The sequence below is a fragment of the Anolis sagrei genome, chromosome 6 (genome assembly GCF_037176765.1).
Source record: "Anolis sagrei isolate rAnoSag1 chromosome 6, rAnoSag1.mat, whole genome shotgun sequence".
Lineage (NCBI taxonomy): Eukaryota > Metazoa > Chordata > Lepidosauria > Squamata > Dactyloidae > Anolis > Anolis sagrei.
Genome location: NC_090026.1, coordinates 52,237,273 through 52,262,008, shown reverse-complemented (window position 1 = coordinate 52,262,008; position 24,736 = coordinate 52,237,273). Strand labels below are relative to the sequence as shown.

The 24,736-nt window shown below is 41.4% G+C and overlaps 2 protein-coding genes and 1 non-coding gene across 3 annotated transcripts in view; 1 reads left to right on the top strand and 2 right to left on the bottom strand.

Moving 5' to 3' along the window:
• PTCD3 (pentatricopeptide repeat domain 3) overlaps positions 1-21,259 on the bottom strand; it is a 41,996-nt gene extending 20,737 nt beyond the window's left edge. The window contains exons 1-14 of the mRNA XM_067470117.1: positions 21,133-21,259; positions 17,167-17,216; positions 16,464-16,503; positions 15,871-15,916; positions 14,047-14,115; positions 13,104-13,208; positions 10,991-11,114; positions 10,287-10,402; positions 9,763-9,836; positions 6,087-6,174; positions 5,933-5,993; positions 3,497-3,579; positions 1,974-2,118; positions 416-466 (exon numbers count right to left, since the gene is read on the bottom strand). Of these exons, the coding sequence (XP_067326218.1) occupies positions 416-466; positions 1,974-2,118; positions 3,497-3,579; positions 5,933-5,993; positions 6,087-6,174; positions 9,763-9,836; positions 10,287-10,402; positions 10,991-11,114; positions 13,104-13,208; positions 14,047-14,115; positions 15,871-15,916; positions 16,464-16,503; positions 17,167-17,216; positions 21,133-21,233 (1,153 nt within the window). The 5' untranslated portion in view covers positions 21,234-21,259. The remainder of the gene's footprint in view (positions 1-415; positions 467-1,973; positions 2,119-3,496; positions 3,580-5,932; positions 5,994-6,086; positions 6,175-9,762; positions 9,837-10,286; positions 10,403-10,990; positions 11,115-13,103; positions 13,209-14,046; positions 14,116-15,870; positions 15,917-16,463; positions 16,504-17,166; positions 17,217-21,132) is intronic.
• LOC132769683 (small nucleolar RNA SNORD94) lies at positions 5,399-5,542 on the bottom strand. Its single transcript, XR_009631865.2, has one exon. It is a non-coding gene; the product is annotated as a small nucleolar RNA SNORD94 (small nucleolar RNA).
• Positions 21,260-21,284: 25 nt separating the features above from the next.
• Positions 21,285-24,736, top strand: part of POLR1A (RNA polymerase I subunit A) — a 67,282-nt gene continuing 63,830 nt past the window's right edge. Inside the window, exon 1 of the mRNA XM_067470116.1 lies at positions 21,285-21,412. Within this exon, the coding sequence (XP_067326217.1) occupies positions 21,339-21,412 (74 nt within the window). The 5' untranslated portion in view covers positions 21,285-21,338. The remainder of the gene's footprint in view (positions 21,413-24,736) is intronic.

Genomic DNA, 24,736 nt, shown 5'->3' with positions numbered 1-24,736 from the left:
AGATTATTTGAGGAGGAGGCCTCATTAAAACGGGGGTTGTGGCTCATGACTCATATGCCTTTTTAATTTAACATAATTATGTCATGGTATAAGAAATTCCTGACAGCCAGGGTTTTTCCCCCCAGTCTTCTTGACTACAGAAACCCACTGGGTGACTTTAGGAAAGTCATATATTCTCAAGAAAATCATGTGATAGGTTCACTTTAGATTCACCGTAAGAAGGAAACAGCTTGAAAGGCACACAAGAAGACATGCCCATATTCAGGAAAAGCATGTAGAAAGATTTTCATATTCATTGAATAAGCTGTAAAGCAGGAGAAAAGCTGCTGTTCTAACAGTAAAAAATCAAACTGAGACTTTTATAAGACCAAGGAAAGAAGTTGACTATTTTTATGTTGATCTAGAGACTACATACCTGATCTGTAAAATATTGCAAGGAGATGGTCAAATGTTGCAAGGCTGGGTTCTGAAATAAACAGAGATCTCTTGAATCATTTCATCTTAAATTTACCCAAGCACAAACAGACATGAATTAATCCATATTTCAGTTACACAAGTTATCTATTAAGAAAACTCTGTTACGCAGTACATCTGTGTGAAAGCCTAATAATGGGGCTGGGAGAAGGAGGATTAAATATTCCCCAGAGAGAAAGAAAATATATGTAGTAAAGAACGGGCACTGGAAGGGTTAAGTATGTTGTTGGCATATGTCAATCTTCCCATGCAAATTATGAAGCTTTGGGTTTGTCCTGCCCACCCCCCCCCCCCAAAAAAAACATAGCTAATGAATCCTATAAGAAAATTGCTGTTCTATAGGATGATGATCATGATGATGGTGATGATAATAATAATAATAATGTTTATTTATACCCCACCACCATCTCCACCAACGGGGACTCAGGGCGGCTTACATAAGACCAAGCCCAAACAACAAATTACAATAAAATAAAATACAAATAGAGTAAATAAAGCATGTTTTTTAAAATTTTGATACATCCCAACAATCAACAAAATTTTTGCCATACAGGACTTATTTCAATAAACATTATTCCAAAAGTAATTTTTCCTTAAATGACATTCTATACATTCCTTAATTATGTATCGCCCAACAACCCCCCCTCTCCCCCCATTCCCCCCACCCCCCTGGAACAGCAATTCTAAATCATGTCATTGCATCAATTTAACCGGGTGGAAAGCCTGGTTCAAAATACTAAGTAAATAAAGCATGTATAGTACTAACAAAACAGCAAATCCACTGTTGTGGTACTCATTTACTCAAGGTCATGAAGGGGCTTTTTTTCTGGAGAAAAAATATTTGGTTGCTTTCCATCTGACACATTTTCGGACACATCTGACACATTTTTGTTCTGAAAAATCCAGAACAAAACATGTGAGGATGATAGAAACAGGTCATAAGAAAAATATATCGAGCTATTTCTGTAAGAATACTGTGGAAGGCAAAGCAGTAATAAAATGTTTACAGTTCAACAGCATTTTAATTCTAGTCCTGAGCACAGGATAGACATAGCTCCACAACTTTGGTTGTGCAATGTTTATAAGCAGCATTGTTTCAATTGTACATATAGGAGCCCCCGGTGGTGCAGTGGGTTAAACCCCTGTGCCAGCAGGACTGAAGACCGACAGGTCGCAGGTTCAAATCCGGGGAGAGGAGGATGAGCTCCCTCTATGAGCTCCAGCTCCTCGTGCGGGGACATGAGAGAAGCCTCCCACAAGGATGATAAAAACATCAAATCATCCGGGCATCCCCTGGGCAACGTCCTTGCAGACGGCCAATTCTCTCACACCAGAAGCGACTTGAAGTTTCTCAAGTCGCTCCTGACATGACAAAAAAAAATTGTACATATGAATGTCACAATCATATACCTTGTAAGAGTCATACATCCCATCCCTAAATGTTTGCCTCTTTGAAAGTTATGGTGAAATAATCTAAACAGACAGTAGAAAATTCTTACCTATATTTAGTGCTTTCATTTCACTAAGGGTCTGGAGGGCCATACTCCGGGCTAAAGAACCACATCGCCTCAGTGCCTTCAGCACAGAATTAAAAGTTAACAGGTTTGGCTGTATCTTCTGTTGAGCCATCTGTCTTAACAAGTCCTTTGAACCAAGATAAATCAGAAATATCACTAGGCTGACTTTTTAAAAATCAAAAAACCAAAATGCAGTATCTTTCCATCCCAACCCTTTTCCCAACATTGTAGGGGAAATTGTTGAAATACAGTAAGGTCAATCTAGATAATAATGAATAATGTAAAGATATTGAGATGGGAAATAAAAAATGAAGTTATAAGAACTGAATTTTAGTGAATACATTTGTTTGTATTGATATCACCTGCACGTAGGTATTAACTTTAACCACATGTGTTTACATTTAGCAGAGTAAAAACAATTAGAATAGTACATTATAACAACACGAATGGCCTTTGCAAAATACTGGAAAAGTGAGAAGATACCGTTGAAAGAACAATGGCTCGAGAAAGAGGTGGAGATAAAGGACATGGACAAATTAACTTTCTTTTTAAGGAAAAATACAGGAAGATTTATAAAACAAACAGAAGGGAAACTTTTTGAAGAATATCTCAAAAAAGAATTGAAAGATGAATGAGATGGAATTGGGGGGGGGGGGATAAAAATCAAGGGACAGAAAAAAGAAAGATGCCACTCTCTATAAAAAGAGAGAAAGATTAACTTACACACACACACACACACACACATATATATATAAAATGATGAACTGCTATGAACAAGAATGGAAGTCAAATCTACACTTTTTTCTCTTTTTTTCTCATTTTTTTATTTTACTTTATGGTATACACACACACACACACATATATTATTTTTTATCTATGTATTTTTTCTCTCTTCCTTTTTCCTACTATCTTATCAGTGCACTGTTCTCCCACTTTCCATGGGAAAACATATAACCTTCTATACATTTTTTCTTCTCCTTAACTATACTTTATTTTTTTCTGTTTATATTAATCAATAAAAATTATTTTTTAAAAAGAATACTACAGTATAACATTTTGTTAATGCCATGGTTTGAATGGGGAGCAATCAACTGTGCTTTTAATATCTTTTATGTATTTTTTAATTTTTATTTTTAAAAGCTGGGGTTACAGGGATGGGTTTTTGTATCTTTTTGAAAAACCTAATAAAAACATTAATACAGTAAGGAAATTGCTCCATTTCGTAACATCAGATGCCAGCCACATGACCTTGGAGGTGTCTACGGAGAACACCGACTCTTCGGCTTACAAATTGAGATAAGCACCACCACCCCACCACCACCCCCGAGTCAGACACAACTAGACTTAAAGTCAAGGGGAAACCTTTACTTTTTATCAGTTTAATAAAAATTGGGTAACATAATGCTCATCTGAGAAATACTGTATGACAATAATGAAGATGGATATAAAGCCACAAGATAAAGGCAAAAATATATTACAGCCTGGTACAGTATACAATTCCTTACTTCAACAAGCTCCCATCTTTCTGTATATTTTTCTTTCACTTCTGCAGCTGCTAAAATTAGTGCATTGAACGTATACACATCAGCTGAAAAGAATGAAAAAGTCAATTAGATGAATACAATGTCTTCATTTGTTTTCATTTATTGCATTTATCTGCTGCCCTTGGGACTCAAAGCAGCTCTACTGTACTTATTGCCATATATACTCGAGTATAAGCCGATCCGAATATAAGCCGAGACACCTAATTTTACCACAAAAAAACTGAGAAAACGTATTGACTCGAGTTTAAGCCGAGGGTGGGAAATGCAGGCGCTATGGGTAAGTTTCAAAATAAAAACAGATAACCAATAAAATTACATTAATTGAGGCATCAGGAGGTGAAATGTTTTTGAATATTTACATAAGACTGTAATTTAAGATAAGACTGTCCAACTCTGATTAAATAATTATTCTAACCATCTTTAATGTAAACATACTTACGTATCCTTCCAACAATAATAAAGAGAGTAAAATAATAAATATAATAATAGAGTAAAATAATGGAAATGCAATTATAACAATAATAATAGAGTAAAATAAAAAATGCAATAATTAAGTAAATTAATAAATGCAATGATAATAATAAATAGAGTAAAATAATAAATGTAATAATAATAGGGTAAAATACTGTAAATGTAATAATAGCGTAAAATAAATGTAATAAAATAATGCTGATAACAGAGAAAAATAATAAATAACCTTGACTGCAGTATTATTTATTTATTTATTTATTTATTTTGAGGTTTTATATACTGACCCTCTCACCTTCAAAGAGGGATTCGGACAGGTTCACAACATGTGTTAACATACAAAAAATATACAATAACAACACAATGCCACTTAATTACATGATTAAAATATCAGCGCTATACACGTTAAAACATTATCATCCCAGTTAAAAGAGCCAAATCGTCCGACACCATCACAATCCCATTCATCCTCCTCCTTTCATGTGGGCAAAGAATTAAATCGGTTGTCAAATGCCGCGTTCCACAACCAGGTCTTTGTTAGTTTCCTGAACATCATGAGGGAGGGGGCAGTTCTGATCTCTAATGGCAGGGAGCTCCAAAGTCGAGAGGCCACCATCGAGAAGGCCCTGTCCCTCGTCCCCACCAGCCATGCTTGTGCAGGCGGAGGGAACAAGAGCATGGGCCCCTCCAGACGATCTTAGTGGTCTTGATGGTTCGTAGGGGAGAATACGTTTGGAGAGGTAAACAGGGCCGGAGTTGTTTAGGGCTTTATAGGTTAACACCAGCACTTTGAATTGTGCTCGGAAGCTAATTGGCAGCCAGTTGAGTTTGAGTAACAGCGGAGTGGTGTGCTCCCTGTACCCCGCACCCGTTAGTAATCTGGCTGCCGCGCATTGTACTTGCTGCAGCTTCCGGGCAGTCTTCAGAGGCAACCCCACGTAGAGAGTGTTGCAGTAGTCTAAGAGGGATGTAACCAAAGCGTGTACTACCGTGGCCAAGTCAGCCCTCCCAAGGTACGGACGCAGCTGGCGCACAAGTTTTAATTGTGCGAATGCTCCCCTGACCACCGCTAAAACCTGGGGTTCCAGGCTCAGCGATGAATCCAGGAGAACTCCCAGACTGCGTACCAGTGCTTTTAGGGGGAGTGTGACCCCGTCCAGCACAGGCTGTAACCCCGTACCCTGTTCGGTCTTACGACTGACCAGGAGTACTTCTGTCTTGTCTGGATTTAGTTTCAATCTGTTGTCCCTCATCCAGTCCGTGACAGCGGCCAAGCACCGGTTCATGACCTGAACAGCCTCCTTAGTGACAGGTGGAAGCCGAAGGGAGCCTTTTCAGCCTAAAAAAGGAGCTGGAAAACTAGGCTTATACTCGAGTATATACAGTATTTCTAGGGCAGCTCAGCAAAAGGCAACATTCTCGTGTGAGCTACTGTCCAGGAAGCAAGCCACATGCCAGCGACGCCAGACACTGAAAACTCACACTCAGCTCCCATGATCTAGCTGAGGTCCGTACCCCTGCGCCAATCATCATTGCTGCCAACAGAATATCCAAACTGTCTAAAGGTAAAGTTGTAATCCAAATACCAAAGGAAACATGTCACACTGACATTATTATTATTATTGTTATTATGTTTATATCCTGCTTTTTCTCTCCACATGGAGCCACCAAGAAGGAAGGCCCACCAACCATGTTTGAGATGGAGGTGGGATTGAGAGAAGGGCTTTCCTGAAGATCAAAGGACCTAGGCAAGTTCGTACAAGGAGATGCGGTAAGCCATTTACTCCAATTGTTAATTATTATTATTATTATTATTCCATATCTACCCCAGAGAAAGGGTCAGCACATTCGAAGCAGACTATTTACATTCAGCACAAATCCATATGTAACATAGCACAGAAAATGGAAAACAAACAGCCATAAACTCACCATTAAATCCATTATTCAGCAAGTCAGTGTACATATCAAAAGCCTTTGCATATGCCATATGCTGCAAGGATTAAAAGAAAATGAATAATTGATATTAGTCTATTGCTCTGGGGAAAGAACAGAAGAGGTGCTATGAAAATGATTCCAACTGTACCTTCACCATCCCTCTGATCATTGTACAGTACGAATGTGCGTTTTTTTCTGGCATTAGGCTAAATATTCTCTCAGCGTTGTTGTTCTCCCTGTTATTTTGAAAACAACATGATTGAAATTAATATACATTTTTACTTGTTTTGTAAAATGTGTAGACAGAAGATGTACTGAAATAAAATATAAACCGTTTATGGACACACATTATTATGATGTTTATTCATACTCCCCTTTTTCTCAACACGAGTTGTATTAAACATCGCTATGTCCTTAATGTAGCACACGGTTCACATATCACCACATGTAAACCTATTCATTCACTCATAAGCCATAATGTATATGGTTAGCCTCATAACTTAGAGAGAAGGTAAGATTGAACACTGGAGGTAGCCAGTGAAAAATATGCAAGCACGTAGCATTTTTAGCCACTATGATATAAATGTAGTCAATTAAATGTGGACACAAGCATGATTCTGCATCTCCACCACATTTTTTTGTGCCACTGTTCAATGTTTATGCTATTTGTGTATGAGATTTATTTTAGTTGCTTTGTATTACTATTCGTATTTTGCTTCGCCTTGTAATTGTTATTACTTGTATTGCTTGTGATGTATTGTGGGCTCGGCCTCATGTAAGCCGCACTGAGTCCCTTGGGAGATGGTAGCGGGGTATAAATAAATTTTTATTACTATTATTATTATTACTATTATTATGTTGTTGCTGTTGTTGCTGTTGTGAAACACAGTCAGCTATCAATTCAGTCTTGTAATTTTGTGAAAGTGCGTGACCCTATTTAGCATTATTCCAGAAGTTGCCTTCCATTTTGTTGGAGGCTGATCTATCGTATTTTCCGGTGTATTAGACAACTTTTTAAGCCTGGAAAATCCTTGCTGAACTTGGGGGTTGTCTAGTACGTCGGGTATAAAAAAAATCACATTCTGATTTGGGTCCAAAACAAGATGGAGGCTCCAGACAGGCGAGGGAGGTGGGTAGCTGCCCTGTGCTGGAGCAGGGCACCCGAAGCAACAGTAGCTGCTGCGCTCCTCCAGTGCCGCTTAGCGCCCGCTTCCAGGCTTCAGTCCCCCTAAGGGGTTCTTCCACTCCATGCCCACCTCGGCTGTCAGTACGGTGGAGGAGGCGGCGATATACTCGCCGGACAGCTGCGTGGCCTTCTCCTCCTCCTCCACTGCACTGACAGCTGAGGCGGGCATGGAGTGGAGCAGTTTCTCAGTGAGGCTGAAACCCAGCAGCGGGAGCCAAGTGGCGCTGCCTTGAGGTAGATAAGGTCCTCAGAGAGAGAAGGGAACACAACTGCTTCCAGCCGCCAGCGACTTTTGTGTGAGCACCACCCGATTGCACTCCCTGGCCCAGCCCGGTTCCTGCTCCTCTTCCCCCTCCCTTCGGCAAAAAGGGGGAGTGGCCTGGCTCTGGTACTGGCCAAGCAACGTAAGAGCCGCCGCAAACTAGCCTCCTGCGGGAGCAAACCTTGCCAGCACGTCCCTGACGTCATGAGACTGCGCCTCTCTCCCCACCCCTTTCTCCGCCCCTTTCTCCGTTCCAGAGTGGTTTTTCCTTTGCTAGGGTAGCATTGCCAGCGTATTCTCTCAGTTGAATTCTGCCAACTGAGAGAGTAAGCTGGCAATGCTGCCCTAGCAAAGGAAAAACCACTCTGGCATGGAGAAAGAGGCTGAGAAAGGGGCAGGGCGAGAGGCGGAGTCTCATGACGTCAGGGACGTGCTGGCAAGGTTTGCTCCCACAGGAGGCTAGTTTGCGACGGGTCATAGAGCCGTAGCAAACTACTGGAAGCGAGAGCGAGCTTGTGCTCGAGCTCGCTCCGAAGCCCCGCCTTTTTTTCCCCCGAGGCTGCTCTCTCTCTTGCTAGTGTGCCTGTTTTCCCTAGCTAGGGAAGCGATGCGAGTGTACTCTCGCAGTTGGCAGAATTCAACTGTGAGCGTACGCTCGCATCCCTGCCCTCTGCAATGGAAAACAGGCACGCTAGCAAGAGAGAGAGCAGCCTCGGGGGGAAAAAAGGCGGGGCTTCCGAGCAAGCCCGAGTGCAAGATTCCAGTAGTTTGCTGCGGCACGAGCGTATGCTCGCAACGCTGCCCTAGCAAAGGGAAATAGGCGGAGAAAGAGGCGGAGCATCGCTCGTGCTGGCTTAGTTTGCTCTCGCAAAATCCTAGTTTGCTACGGCTCTTAGGGAGAAAAAGCTGCTTGCCTCCCAGAGAAAGGTGGCGAGGGAACAGCCAATGCAGGCTGTGCATTGTGTGCCATTAGACGGAGGTTCTCTTCTCCTCCCTCCCTCCCCTCGGTCCATTGTGTACCTGACTGACGTGCGTGAGGCAGCCCTGAAATACAGTAGCTGGGGATCTGTTCTCCCCACCACTTGCACCTTCCTCTGAAAGGTGCTTTCATTCACACCCTCTCCTCTCCCCTCCCACTTCAGCCTCGTGCATATGGAAGCACCGAAACTGTTGCTAAGCAGCTTTTTGGAAGTGGCAGGGGCCCTCACTCCTTTGCTTCTAAACCAGCCCCCTCCTCCTCCTCCGTCGCATGACAACCAAGGCTGGCATGAAATGGAAGAGCCAGACTTCAATGAGGATGAAGTCTGGCAGTGGGAGTCAAGTGGTGCAGGGCAGCTGCCCGCCTCCCTCGCCTGTTAGGAGCCTCCATCTTGTTTGGATCCAAAACAGGAAGTGATAATTTGGACCCAAACAGGAAGTCATGAGCACGGCGGTTGGCTGGCTGTGGCAGAGCCTGGCTGCTGGTAGCGGGGAGAAGCCACCTCAAGGCCCAGGAAAGGAGGTCTCAGGGCCTGAAGGGGATGGCAAGACGGGTGTTCTAATACAGTGAGTATATCCAAAAATTGAAAATTTAAATTGAAAAGTTGGGGGGGGGGGTCATCTTATGCGCCCAATAATCTAGTATGCCGAAAAATATGTTAATTTATTTCTCCTTGCCCACTGACATTTAGTTTACATGTTTTGCACATTGGAAGTGTACTTGACAATTAAGAAATTTAAGACTTTGGCGCAGCTGTCTTGAGTGTCAGCTGCATTAAGATCACTTCTGACCACAAGGTCATGAGTTCGAAGCCAGCCCGGGTCGGAGTGAGCTTTCGACCAATTGTGTAGCTTGTTGTCGACCTTTGCAACCCGAAAGACAGTTGCATCTGTCAAGTAGGAAAATTAGGTACCACCTATGTGTGGGGAGGCGAATTTAACAAAATTTACGAGGCCATAAAAAAAGACTCCAGAAAAGCACTCCAGCAAAAGCATGCGGGGAATGCGGAAGTACTTCATCTGTGTTGCAGATAGACAATGAAAGCAACAGCTCCCCTGGCAGCCAGAAAAAGTTAAATAGCCTCTGACTATTTGTCTCTATCTGTTGTATGTCTTTGGCACTGAATGTTTGCCATATATGTGTACATTGTAATCCGCCCTGAGTCCCCTGCAGGGTGAGAAGGGCAGAATATAAATACTGTAAATAAATAAATAAATAAATAGATTTTTTTTAAAAAATCCAGAAGTTATAGACAGATTAAACAGGACTTTGCTATGTTAAGCCACTTATTCCAATGTGGCTAGACCTCTTAATAGGGACAAATGGCAGGAGATACTAATATTCATTAATAGAGTGCAGATTTATGCTTCAAGAAAGAGCTGTCAACATTCGGATACCTCCATTTAATGCCAAAGCTATCAGCAGTATTCTGAAAGTTGCCTTTCTGTCTATTTTCTTCAGGAGTTTCTTCCTGGAAAAAATAAGGTTACCAGTATAAATTTTCTGGCATGGGTATCGTAATACACGTTCCCTTTAAATTAATGAGATCTAAATATATTTTACGCACACTAATGTATTCTAATTAATTGAAACAAGACACAAAAAATAATTAAAAATCAAGATTTTTAATTCTATCTTCGAATAGAAAATACTAAGAACTGTTATGGAAATGCATTAAGACGGAATGTGCTTCATAAGGCCAAAAAAGGCATACTGGTTGTGAACCTGGCAGCCAGGGCTTGTCACCACCTAGCTGCTGCCCTAAACAGGGACTTGAGAATTCACTTTTTTGTATCTTTGAGGGGTCCTGTAACTAATCCACTGCACTGAAAGCCTTTCAAAATTTTTTTACATACTGGCTAATATCTATAAGCCAAACTACCTCCATATACCTATATACTACTCACCCACACTTGCTTACCAAGTCTCCCACTTCACGGTTACCTCCGTGAGTATTCTCCTGATTTGATTCTCTATCTCCATAAAAACACAGAAGATCGAGAAGTCTGTTTGATGTCTCCAAGGATATGGGGGTTCCTGCAAATGAAAAACAGATGGACTTGTTAATTCCTTGATGTTTTTGAGCTAAACATTGCCTTAACCAAATATAATATTATGAGCTGATCTTTAAGCTCCAAGATGAAGAAGTGGTTGTACGTTCTCAAATGTGCCATTATCAAATGATAAACATGTGTCTTTTTAACCACACTATCATCTAAACCCTATTGCAGTTTCAACAAGAGTAGACCCATTGAATCAAAGGGATTTTCAGAAGCAATGACTCACAATTGAACAATAAATTCAATAGGTGTGATTTTTAATTAGGCTCACTAATAGGATCTCTATTCAACTACCTAGAAAAAATGCCTAAAGTGATGCCAAATGTGCAGACAGCATCTTGTGGATAAAATTATCATATGAAAGAAGGACTGCTATGCAATATATTAATGCCCAGTTTAGCTAGGACTGACACTTCCTTTTCCTCAAACCTCAATGATGCTCTTTTTAGAAAATACCAATATGTTAACAGCTTGGATTCAACAGCTGGTGCAAAGTCAGCGTACCTACAGAATGCTGGGCACATACTAACCAGGGATTTAAAGGATTACAGCTTTAGATTGATACCTGCTTGCAGAAGTTGATCATACATGTCTACAGAAGCTTTTACTTTTCTGAAGTGGATTCGATTTTTAAGTGTATCCTCACTCACGTCTTCAAGCTGAGGTGCCAACTCCTCTGGCATGAAACTCTAAAACAAAAGAGAAAGAATACAGTTCTTATTACATCACCTAAAGAGAGAAAACTTGCTAGTGTTCCCTTCAAGTCTTTGAGTTAGTGAAAACCTGTAACACATTCCCTCCTATAAAAGTGTCTTCTAAAAAGCATTAAATTATAAATGCTCTTCTGATGCTCTTCTGTCCTTGTGATCCCTTGTCAGTTTTTTTATTGCAGTCTAAAGCCACAAAAGCAGACCTAATATATCAATGGAACAAACATAGTTGTTGACTTACAAGTTCCTATTTATTTTATGGTCATGACCTACTAATTGAATCTGGGCTTAATTCAGTGATTCACACCGGAAATAAGGCCTCTAAATGCCATCAGCAGAACAGGCTCTCCTAGACATTTTTCAAAGAGGTCAAAATAAAAATTAAGATGGTTGATTGTAAAGGACCCCTTACCTTAAGCAGCTGGAATGTGGGCCTGGCGAAGCCCTGGCAGCCATCTTAGGATAGGGAAACAAGGAGACACCATCTTAAGTTATGGGTTTTCTAGAGGGGGCATGTCCTACTCCAGGAAGCAGAGATTACACAGCCAGGATTGGTTAGAAAATAGGGGGCGGAGCCTTTTGAACTGAGGCCTGAGTTGGCAGTTGGAAATTGGCCGTTGGGAGTTTGTCAGTTGGTGATAACAGTTGGTTGGTGTTAGATAGGAGAGCTGGGTTAATCTTTTGTGATATTCAAGAGCTATAGAAATAGATAGCAAGAATACAAATAGTGGAACAGGACCTTGTTTGTGGTCTGTTCTTTGTCCCGGAGGAAAGCTAGGCCAAAGGCTATTGGCTAGATTCCAGAATGGGGAATTTTGTTTGGAATTATTACCAGCAATTAATTTCCTGAGATAATCTCCTGTTTTGTTAACATCAAGATTTGAAAACCCAGAACCCATCTAAGAACTGTACACCAAACGTAACCAGAAGCTTATGTACCAGTAACTTACGGAAACCACTACGCATTTGTACCAGAATAAGTTTAAGCCTGTTAAATAAATGTTTTATTATTGTTAACACTTTATAACACCCTCGGTGTGAACATCATTGTGATTTAAACCCTCTAAAGGAAACAAAGACTATTGTAACACAAAAGGGTGTTACTAAGTATACTCTCCACATACAACTCGGCCTGATGACCAAACAAAAAGGTGGCAGCAAAAACAATTGAAGAAACAGTTCCCAAACTCTCCAATTCAGGCTTATTTCAAATATATATCAAATTGCTTCTTTCCTGTTTTGAAAATCCCTCTGCACCGATATAATCTGGTTGGCATCTTGTGGGATTCGCTATTTTAAAATTCCCTGCTAAGTTCCTTATAATTAGTGACAATCGGCTGGTATAGTTTCCCCCAGGTTCCTCATAACTGGTGGTACAGCGGTGTGATATCCTCATACTGATATATCCATTCGTACTTGAATTCTCATTTCTAGAAATTGGCTACTTACGAGCCTTTGCCAGGCATTTTTTTAATCTTAAAGGAAACTTGCAAATGTCATCACTGTTTCATTCAGTCAGAGAACAGTTGGCTCTCAGGAATCAAATGCAGATTTGATTCTTCTGAGTGAGATTATTCAGACATGATTAAATGTTCTCTCTAGAAATCTGTAGGCCCTTCAACATAACCCTGTGGCCAACATCTGATGGAAATTGATCACGAAGTCCTACTACCAGATCTTGAATTTCCTAGAGAATGTCACAATGGAGGACCTAGATATGTCTTTTCCCAGGTTTAAAAAAAACAATTTTTATTATTTGTGTTTTTTCACTTTTATGAGACTGCTGTGACTCCCAAACCAAAATGTCAGGGCTTATTTGAACTCACATGAGTTCAGTACTTTTTTAAAAAATCTGTTCAAAGCAAAAGATTAACTTTGCTAAATTCTTTTGGGATCTAGGCACTCCCCCCCCCCCCCCCCCGCATGACAAAACCAAATGTATATAAAATAAAAAGACAAAGAGATTACCGGTATGTGAGGTTCAGCAATGTCCTTCTTAAAATATTTAGGATGTGTGTCAACAACATATTTGGCTGCATTTTTCCCAGATTCTTTTGACAAGGAAAACAAACGCTGTAAAAATAAAACATTACTTAAGAACTCAGAGGGAAACCATATCCTTAAAGCTTTCTTTTCTATAATTCTAGTATTATTAAATCAGGTCTTCTCTTGGAAGTTTGCATAAGCATCAGCCTTGATATTGCTCCAATAACTTATATTTTCCCAATAATCAACTATACACCTGTACTTCCTATCATACAATTCTATCATACAATTCTTGTTTCATGCCACCCTTAACACAGCATATGACATGGAAAGGCATAATACAACTGTCTCCAATTAATAGAGTCCTATTATTTCAGCAAAATCCAAAAGGCCCTATTCAAATCTCTAGAGATTGCCTTTCAAACAGGAGTCAGTGATAAAATAAGACTAAATGAGAAAGTAATGAGGTTTTAATGGAAATAATGGAGAAGTGGACTGTGGGGTAGATTTAAAGAGCTGGCAGGATATTACAAAGAGTTCATTTCTTCTATAACTTAAAAACAAAAAATCTTGAAAGTATTTTACAAGCACATGAAATATGGTACTGGGCAAATAAATAGGATCAATCGAACTTGTGCTTCAATTTATAGACTATAGGTTGCACGTTTTGCTTTATAAAGAATGGTGGTTGGCCACAGGAAAGGAGACTACAAAGTGGCCCTGCAGTGATAGTCAAGTTGAACACACAACTCACTTCTCATCCCCCTGCTAAGCTCCAATTGTTGGGTAACAGAAAAAAGCACATTTACTGCAATTTACCGATTCCTGGAGTTTTCCCTGCATAGAAATCTACTTATGAATACCAGCCAAGTTTCCAAACAGTTTGTTTACTTGTGAAAAGATCTATTTTAAAGATGTTACTTACAAACTCCGAACTTGTTCTAGGAATAAGATATGGGTCATCTTGAAATATATAGGGAGCAGCTGTAGTATCCTGGAATAAAAAAAGCACAACACATACAGCAACTACAGAGATCAGGACTTCTCAGGCTCTTTCAACACTTCCCTATATCCCAGGATTTGATCCCAGATTATCTGCTTATCCCAGATTATATGGCAGTGGAGACTCATATAATTCAGTTCAAATCAGATAATCTGGAATCAGATCCTGGGATACAGAGCAGTGTAGATCCAGCTTAAACTTTTTTCACAGTCAAACATTTACTGATAAGTCACTGTTTGCAAGGCTTGCTAAACAGGCTAATTCTCCTTTTTAAGAAACACAGCTCAAACACATTCTGTATAGTCCATGGTAAAAACTGAATGCTGCTGCTAACAGATTTGTATAAATGTCTAGGTGACATTCAGAAAGCTTTTACAATTGCCAATTTTTTTGCAACCCCAATTGAGCCCAAGAAGGCTCAAAAGGGTAAAAGATGGTTCCTACCCCAGCACAGCTGCCCACTCAAAAGTGGAAATATTTTTCCTGTTTGCTAATTCTGAATTTGGCAATATTGAAATTAAGAGCAAAAGATGATCCACATTATTGTGTCCATGAATTTTACAATAATTTCCTCTCAATGTTGGAGGGAATTTTCAGAAACAATGAAACACTGCACTAAGCTTCAGAGTTTTTTTTTCTTTTTGTCGTGTCAGGAGCGACTTGAGAAACTGCAAGTCGCTTCTGGTGTGAGAGAATTTGCCGTCTGCAAGGACGTTGCCCAGGGGACGGCCGGATGATTTGATGTTTTTATCATTCTTGTGGGAGGCTTCTCTCATGTCCCTGCATGAGGAGCTGGAGCTGATAGAGGGAGCTCATCCGCCTCTCCCCGGATTTGAACCTGCGACCTGTTGGTCTTCAGTCTTGATGGCACAGGGGTTTAACCCACTGCGCCACCGGGGGCTCTAGGTTAATCACCACAGTATCTTTGTTGTTGTTTCTAATTTATGGAGACACAAAAGCAAATATATCACAGGATTTACTGGGACTGAGGCCCCTTCCACACAGCTGTATAAAATCCCACATTTTCTGCCTTGATATTCTGGGTTATATGGCTGTGTGGAAGGGCTCTACGAGTGTGTGATTCACCCAAGGTGAGGTACTGAACTTGGGTCTCCATAGACTGACTCCAATGTTCAAGCCGCAAAGAGTTTCCCAAGCTAATAAACACTATTCTGGCAAATATGAGCTACTGTAGGTCTTGGGGAGGAACACAATATTATGAACTACAGTACCATATTGTTTTTATGTTATGAATTTGGAAGATATTCTGAGTATGCTTTCTCCACTTTGTACAGAATAATGCAAACACAATCCAATCAAGAGGGAACATTAAAAGTAACCAAAAACTTTAAAATATGCTTGTTTTGAATCCGTTGCAATGTTTTATTGGGGGGGGGATGAGTAATGTAATAGACAAGGTGTTTTAAAAAGATTGACCCAATTTGAAATAGTTCTATTTCTGCAACTGTGAACATACGATGAAAAAAACTTTTTACTATGTGAAAGGATGGGGCAGAGTTTACCGCAAGATGCCTCTCCCAGTGTACAAACAGCCTTTGGCTCAGTCATTCATAAGGTGGCAAGCCTAATGAATTATTCTGTTTGGCTCCAAATAGTTAGAAAAATTTGAACACTCATTAAACCATTTGTAACTGTTTGTGTAACTTGTACCATGTTGCCACCATGGAATATACTACTTTGAAATTGGGTACATCATTTGAAATACAATTATTTAAAAGCACTTACCCTCTTTACAGTTGAAGCAAGTGCCTGAAGAACAGCTAACTTATCCCTAAAGTTAAGAAAGGCGCATTAAATTTTTAAAGCATACATCATCATGAATTAAAATGAGTTCATTTAGAAACAGTAATGGTGGCATCCTCATGGAAAGTCTGGTTGGGATGGGGCTTACAGGCAGTTGTCCTTAAATTATGAAAGTTTTTGACTTCTCATCTCCAGAAATTGGTGCTGAGAAACTTCAACTAAATACCTTAACATTTGGTGTTTTTGCCATCTTGGAGGTGGGACTCAAATCTAAACTTGAAATTCATTTATTTTTCATACACAATGTATATAGATAATCTGATGGTTATTTTATACAGTATTTTTTATACTTTTGTGCACAAAACCATCTGAAAGAAAAGGTGTCACTATCTTAACCACTCATGTGGACAATTTTAGATTTTGGAGTATGTTAAAATTCTGGCTAAGGAATGCTCAATCTGCATTATAAATACACTATTTTGAATGCCATTTTAATTAAACACAATGACTACAGTAGAAGGACAGGATGTGCCTAAATGATTGATTTACAGGGCATTGAATAGAAAACTTCTTACCAAGTTTTCTTTCTTGGGAGAATAATATCTTCTTCAGCAACTTTGGTTTAAAAAAAGCAACAAACAAATACAAATTTTAAAAATACATTTATAAAAGATATTTGTCTAGAGAAGAGGTCCCCAAACTATGGCCCAAGGGTCATTTACCAAGGTCATTTGCCCGGCCCTCACTCAGCGTCAACCTTAGGTTGAAATGACTTGAAAGCATGCAGCAACAACAACAATCCTCTCATTAGCCAAAAGTAGGCCCACACTTCCCATTGAAATACTAATAAGTTTATATTTGTTAAAATTGTCCTTCATTTTAATTATTGTATAATTTTAAGTGTTTTTTTGCACTACAAATAAGATCTGTGCAATGTACATAGGAATTCATTCATGCTTTTTTCAAATTATAATCCAGCCCTCCAACAGTTTGAGGGACTTTGACCTGGCCTTCTGTTTAAAAAATTTGGGGACCCCTGGTCTAGAGACTATAAATGTCCTAATTCTGCAGAAAGTTGGTGATTAAGCTTAAGTAATTTTAAAGAAATGTTTTTTTGATTCAAAACTTTGCAAATTGTAACAAACAACAGTTTTATTCTATTCACTTTTATTCAAAGTTCTTTTAAAATAGAAATGTTTGTCAAAGTAAGTATGCTTACAATTAAATATTTTTCTTATACTTTTTATGAGTACAGAAGAGACAACAATAAAATTGTACCTTGAAGGCCAGGAGATTTTTCTTGAACAGCTGCAAGTTCTGAACAGTGCCTAGAGAGTCAAACCAACATAATAATCAAATGTAATGCAAATGTTTTCATGACACTGCAGATAATATAAAGGATTTACTGGAACCAACAATATAATTGTATTGCCACAGGCTTTCATGGCTGGAATCACTGGGTTGTTGTAGGTTTTTCGGGCTATATGGCCATGTTCTAGAAGCATTCTCTCCTGATGTTTCACCTGCATCATGGCACGCATCCTCAGAGGTAGTGAGACATAGCATAAATGGGGCTTGAGCATCCATGGATTTTTTGATCCATTAAGGTCCTATAACCAAATGTCTGCGGACCAAAGGGTCAACTGTATTCTAGCCAGACAGTCTTTAAGCACTAATTTTAAATGTATATCCTTTGTTTAATTCTTATTTATGTATTTTAATATGTATTTTATAGAAATACTAGCTGTCCCCTGCCACGCGTTACTGTGGCCCAGTCTGGTGATCTGGACAATAAAGTAATGAGAAAATGTTGGGTTTCCAATATATGTAATTTCTTTTATGCTTGTGGGTAAACAGTATTTCTTGTTGTTTCTTTGTCAGTGTTTATGTAGAGATTGTCTGGTTTTCCTACTCTGGAATATGCAACATATCATAGTCCTTCTTTAGGGGTCCCTTTCAAACTATGATACTATATCTGTCTCTGTGTGTGAATCATATCTATCTATCTATATTTATGACTGGATGGCTCTTTATCAGGAGGGCTCTGATTACATGTTCTTGCGCTGGTGAAGAGAGTTATACTGGATGGCCTGAAGTATTTTCTGTTGGTCATGGGGGTCCTGTGTGGGAAATTTGCCCCAATTCTGTCGTTTGTGGAATTCAGAATGCTCTTTTATTTATTTATTTATTTATTATTCAAACTTATATGCCGCCACTCCCCTGGGGCTTGGAGCGGCTTACAAGAATGGCTAAAATCTAACACAATTTAAAAACAATTTAAAAACAGCAATATTAAAAATCAAAGGCCTGTCGAAACAGGTATGTCTTACAAGCCCTGCGGAAAGCTGATAAGTCCTGTAAGGCATGGACTTCAGGTGGCAGAGTATTCCAGAGTGATGGTGCCACTGCTGTAAAGGCTCTGCATCTGGTTGCTGTTAGACGCAAGGTCTTGACACTGGGAATTTCCAATATATCTTGGTCCTCAGAACGGAGGGATCTCTGGGGTTGGTAGGGGGTGAGGCGGTCCCTCAGGTACATCGGCCCCAGACCAGGCAAGGCCTTAAAGGTGAGTACCATCACTTTGAAAGTGATCCGGTGCTCAATTGGTAACCAATGCAGCTGTAGTAAGATTGGAGTTATGTGGCATCTTATCGGAATTCCTGCAAGAAGCCGAGCAGCTGCATTTTGTACCAACTTGAGCTTCCGGATCACCGACAGAGGAAGGCCAATGTAGAGGGCGTTACAGTAGTCCAGTTTTGAGATAACCGTAGCCTGGATCACCGTAGCCAGGTAAACTATAAATCTCAGTAACAACAAATCCCAAATGTCAAGGTGTATTTCCCCCCAAACTCCATCTGTGTTCATATTTGGGCATTTTGAGTATCAGTGCCTAGTTTGGTCCAGATCCATCATTGTTTGAGTCCACAGTGGTCTCTGGATGTGGGTGAACTACAACTCCCAAAGTCAAACCCTTCTAGTGTTTTCTGTTGGTCATGGGAGTCCTGTATGCCACGTTTGGTTCAATGCCATAATTGGTGGAGTTCAGAATGCTCTTTGATTGTAGGTGAACTATAAATCCCAGCAACTACAACTCCCAAATGACAAAATCAATTTTTTGAGTGAAGGACATACATTGGGTTGTTAGGTGTCTTGTGTCCAAATTTGATGTCAATTCCTCCAGTGGTTTTTGAGTTCTGTTAATCCCACAAACGAACATTACATTTTTATTTATATAGATAGAAGATGTATGCTATATGTGTTGGCATCGAATTGTTGGCAATGTAAGCCGCCCTGAGTCCCCCTTTGGTGGTTGAGAAGGACGGGGTACAAATGTTGGAAATGTAAGCATTAATTTTAAATGTGTGTCCTTTTTAAAATCTCTATTTGTGTATTTTAATATATATATATATATATATATATATATATATATATATATATAAAAATGCTCTGTGCATAATGAGTGGCTTAAAAACAAAAAAACTATGAGGCCAAATGACCCCAAATTTGGCAATAAAACTCCTCACAATCCAAGGAGTGACCATCACTGAAAAAAACCCCACAAAACACCTTTAAATTAAAAAAAGGAAGATAATAACACACCTCCCCTGCCCCCTCCCCCTCAGGTTGAGGACACAGAATGAAAGTTCCAAAGCATCTGCCCCTAAGGAACACTAAGGCAAGGGATCAAAGGGCAGAGGCTGAGGAGAAGGAGGAGGGGGAGGAAAAAAAGAGGGAGGCAGGCCACACTGTGCACACACTCTGACTATCTCCCACACACACACTCCCACACCACAAGGGAAGGAGGAAGGTGCCATGATGGGGGTCATAGGGACACTGCTTGGAAAGGAGCCCCAAAGACCATCCAGCCCAACCTCATTTGGCAGTAAAGGAAAACACCATCAAAGCCCTCATAACAGATGGCCAACCAGTTGAAAGGGAGCCCTAAAGGCCATCCGGTCCAACCCCCTCCTACCCTCCTTCCTTCCCTCCCTCCCTTTCTCAACTTCCCTTCCTTCTCCTTTCCTCCCTTTCCTTCCTTCCTTCCTTTTTCTCCTCCCCTCACCAGCTTCATCCTCCTTTATTAAAACTACAGTGTAGATGCACCCAAAGTCAACCCTTCCACACTGCCAGATTAGTTACTTAGGACTGGATAATATGGCAGTGTAGACACATGCACACACGTACACGTACACGCACACACACACATGGATGGATGTTGGATCACGTACACGCACATGGATGGATGTTGGATCACTGGTTGGTGTGTGTGTATATAATTACAATACTTTATATATATATAGAGAGAGAGAGCTATATAGTACATATATATTATATTTATTATTGTTATATATACTACTATATAATATAATGTTACTACTATATATTACTATATTAAATAGACTCATAGAATAGAGTTAGAATGGATTGGAGGAGAACAGACAGGAAGGAAGGAGAGAAAAAGGAGGGAGGGAAAAAGGGAAGGAATGAAGGAGGGGAAGGAAGGAAAGAGAGAAGGAGGGACGGAAAGAAGGAAGGAGGGAAGGAAGGAGAGAAGGAAGGAAAGCATGAGGTACCGAAGGAAGGAAGATGAGAAAGTAGAAAGGAAAGAAAAATGGAGGAAAATGCAGGAAAGAAGTAAAGAAAGAAGGAAAGAGAAAAGGAAATAAAAAAGTGAAAGAAGGAAGGAAACGGGGGGGGGGGGGGAGAAAGGAGACAAAGGAAGAAGTAGAGAAAGGGGGAGGGAAGGAAGGAAGGAAAGAGAGAAGGATGAAACCAAAGAGCGAAAGAAGGAATGAAAGAAAGAGATAGAGAAGGAAGGAAGGAGGGGAAGGGGAAGAAAAAGGAGGGAAGGAATAGGTAGTCCTTTCATAATAGTCCAGATATCTACCTCTACTTCGAAAATTCTTACTATAGGCCACAGCAACGCGTGGCAGGGCACAGCTAGTATTTTATAGAAATATGTTTTAATATGTAGCTTTTATAGAAACATGGTTTAATGTGTGTATTTGAAGTGTTGTCGCAATGTTTTTGTGTGTTTATTTATTCTATAACCAGTCTCGAGCTTGGGCCTCCAACTCCCAGAATGCCTTCGCATTGAACAAGCTGGCAAAGGCACCTGGGAATTGGAGTTTGAGAATGCGGCGCGACCTCTTCAGCGCGGTGAAAGGAAGAGACTTCCCGCCACGAGGCCCTCTCCGCCTCTTTCGGGCCGGAGCCTAACAGCCCCCCCATTCCTTACTGTACCTGGCGCTCCCTTCTGCTGCTGCTGCTCCCAAGGACACCGGGCCTTTCCGCCGCAAAGCTCGGCGCCCAGCGCAGCTGAAGCGCAGCCAGCGAGCCGCCATCTTGGAATGAGCAGCACGCGCCGGAAGCGGAACTCGGGGGATGCAAGGCCCGCCTCCCTTTGCACGTGTTGAGCTTCCTGGGCGCCTGGCAATAGGCTCAGGACCATGGCGGCGAAGGAAGCTCCCTGGAGGCGCCTGGCGGGGTTGTCCTTCGGGATGTACACGGCCGAGGAGATTCGGTGAGAGACCGGGCAAGGGAGAGAAGGGGTTTGGAAGAGGCCATCTGTTCTAGCCCATCCCCCTGCCATGCAGGAAAGCCACAATCAAAGCACCCCCGACAGATAGCCATCCAGCCTCTGTTTAAAAGCCTGCAAGGAAGGAGCTTCCATCACACTCAGAGGCAGAGAGTTCCACTGCTGAACAGCGCTTAGGAAGTTTTTCTAATGTTTAAGTGGAATCTCCTTTCTTGTAATTTGAACCCATTGCTTTGAGTCCTAGTTCCCAGAGCAGCAGAAAACAAGCCTGCTCCCTCTTCCTTATGACATCCTTTCGCATATTTATACATGACTATCATGTCTTCAGGAGCCCCCAGTGGCGCAGTGGGTTAAAGTGCTGAGCTTCCGCTGTTAGCCCCAGCTTCTGCCAACCTAGCAGTTCAAAAGGAGCCCCCGGTGGCGCAGTGGGTTAAACCCCTGTGCCATCAGGACTAAAGACCGACAGGTCGCAGGTTCAAATCCGGGAAGAGGCGGTTGAGCTCCCTCTATCAGCTCCAGCTCCTCATGCGAGGACATGAGGGAAGCCTCCCACAAGGATGATAAAAACATCAAATCATCCGGGCATCCCCTGGGCAACGTCCTCGCAGACGGCCAATTCTCTCACACCAGAAGCGACTTGCAGTTTCTCAAGTCGCTCCTGACACAACAAAAAAAAAGCAGTTCTAAAACATGCAAATGTGAGTAGATCAATAGGTACCGCTCCGGTGGGAAGTTAACAGCGCTCCATGCAGTCGTGCCGGCCACATGACCTTGGAGGTGTCTACGGACAACGCCAGTTATTCGGCTTAGAAATGGAGATGAGCACCAACCCCCAGAGTCAGACATGACTGGACTTAATGTCAGGGGACTACCTTTACCTTTTATCATGTCTCCAGGAGCCCCCGGTGGTGCAGTGGGTTAAAGCACTGAGCTTATTGACCAAAAGGTCACAGGTTCGAATCCGGGGAGCAACGTACGTTTCCGCTGTTAGCCCCAGCTTCTGTCAGCAGTGTGAAAACATGCAAATGTGAGTAGATCAATAGGTACCGCTCCATGCGGTCATGCTGGCCACTTGACCTTGGAGATGTCTATGGACAATGCCGGCTATTCGGCTTAGAAATGGAGATGAGCATCACACCCCAGAGTCGGACACGACTGAACTTCATGTCAGGGAAAAATCTACCTATCTTTACCTATCATGTCTCAAGGAGCCCCTGGAGGCGCAGTGGGTTAAAGCGCTGAGCTGCTGAGCTTGTTGACCGAAAGGTCGCAGGTTTGAATCCGGGGAGCGGCGTGAGTTCCCGCTGTCAGCCCCAGCTTCTGTCAACCTAGTAGTGCAAAACAAGCAAATGTGAGTAGATCAATAGGTACCGCTCCGGCGGGAAGGTAATGGTGCTCCATGCAGTCATGCCGCCATGTGACCTTGGAGGTGTCTGTGGACAACACCGGCTCTTTGGCTTAGAAATGGAGATGAGCACCACTCCCCAGAGTCGAACACGTCTGGACTTAATGCCAGGGGAAAGCATTTATTTATTTATTTACAACATTTACATGTCGCCCATCTCACCCCGAAGGGGACTCAGAACGGCTTAAAAGATATATATACGTACAATATATTGTTATTAGCATAGTACAATATCAGTATTAAATATTACTATGTTGTACTATACCATTATATTGTATACTATTACTAGTAATATTACATGCAATATAAATATATAATTATAGCATATTATTATTATTAGTATTATATTGCATTACATTATAATATTATAAATATTATATGTATATACAATATATTATATTATATTATTAGTATAGCACAAGAGACAAGGTGGAACTGTCCCCTGGGCCCCCTCTCTTCACTCTGGCTTGGAGCTGCAGTTGGTGTTGGGGAGAGGGGTCCCCAACTGATGACATTTGCAGGAGACAAGGTGGAACTGTCTTCTGGCCCCCTCTCTTTTCACTTTGGCCCAGAGCGGCAGTTAGTGCTGGGGGGAGGGGGTCCTTAACTGATGACATATGCAGGAGACAAGATGGAACTGTCCCCTTTACTTTGCTTTACCTTTACTATCATGTCTCCTCTCAACCTTCTCTTTTGTAGGCTATTATTATTATGTTTATTTATGTCCTGCTTTTTCTCTCCAGATGGAGAGACTGAAAGCTCAGCTCACAATAAAAAAAAACGCATTACAATACAACTTAAAATATACAAATATTGAAACAGTTTTAAACTTCATCAATATTAAAAATAATTCAGGTTAAACCATAAAGGCATTTGAAAGCACAGCTGCTCCCAACAATCTCAAAAACCTTCTTTAAAAGCCTGCCTCAATAACAAGGTTTTAGCCTACCGCAGGAAGGACAGAGGGAGGGGGTCATTCTGCTTTCCAGAGTCAAGGGGCCCCTGGGGGTAGATGGTTTATTATTATTATTATTATTATTATTATTTATTATTTACTTTGCTCCTATACCGCTGTTCTCAGCCCAAGGGCGACTCACAGCGGTGTACAACATGGGAAGAACAAAATACAAAACATAGTATAAAAACAATTCTCGAACTATTATGCAAAAAACATTATACAAACATTGTCATTACTACGAAACCATTCAGCGTCGTCAACATCGTCCAAACCACAATCCAATATCATTTCCGTTATTCCATTCCTATAGTCATTACCAATCATTGCACTTCGTGTTCGAACGCCTTCTTGAACAACCAGGTTTTTAATTTTCTGCGGAATATCAACAGGGAAGGGGCCTGTCTGATGTCCACGGGAAGGATGTTCCACAGCCGAGGGACCACCACCGAGAAGGCCCTATCTCTCGTCCCCGCCAGCCGTGCTTGTGAAGCAGGCGGGATCGAGAGCAGGGCCTCCCCGGAAAGGTCCTGGTAGGCTCGTAGGCCGAGATGCAGTCGGATAGGTATCTTGGGCCAGAACCGTTTAAGGCTTTATAGGCCAACGCCAGCACCTTGAATTGGGCCCGGTAGCAAATTGGCAGCCAGTGGAGCTGGTAAAACAAGGGGGTTGTGTGCTCCCTGCGTCCGGCTCCTGTAAGTAACATGGCTGCCGCACGTTGGACTAATTGAAGCTTCCGGGCCGTCTTCAAAGGCAACCCCACGTAGAGAGCGTTGCAGTAGTCTAAACGGGATGTAACCAGAGCGTGGACTACCGTGGCCAAGTCAGACTTCCCAAGGTATTATTATCAATGCCCACCAAATGCGCCCAATATTTTCTGTTGGTCATGGGAGTTCTGTGTGGGAAGTTTGGCCCAATGCTATTGTTGGTGGGGTTCAGAATGCTCTTT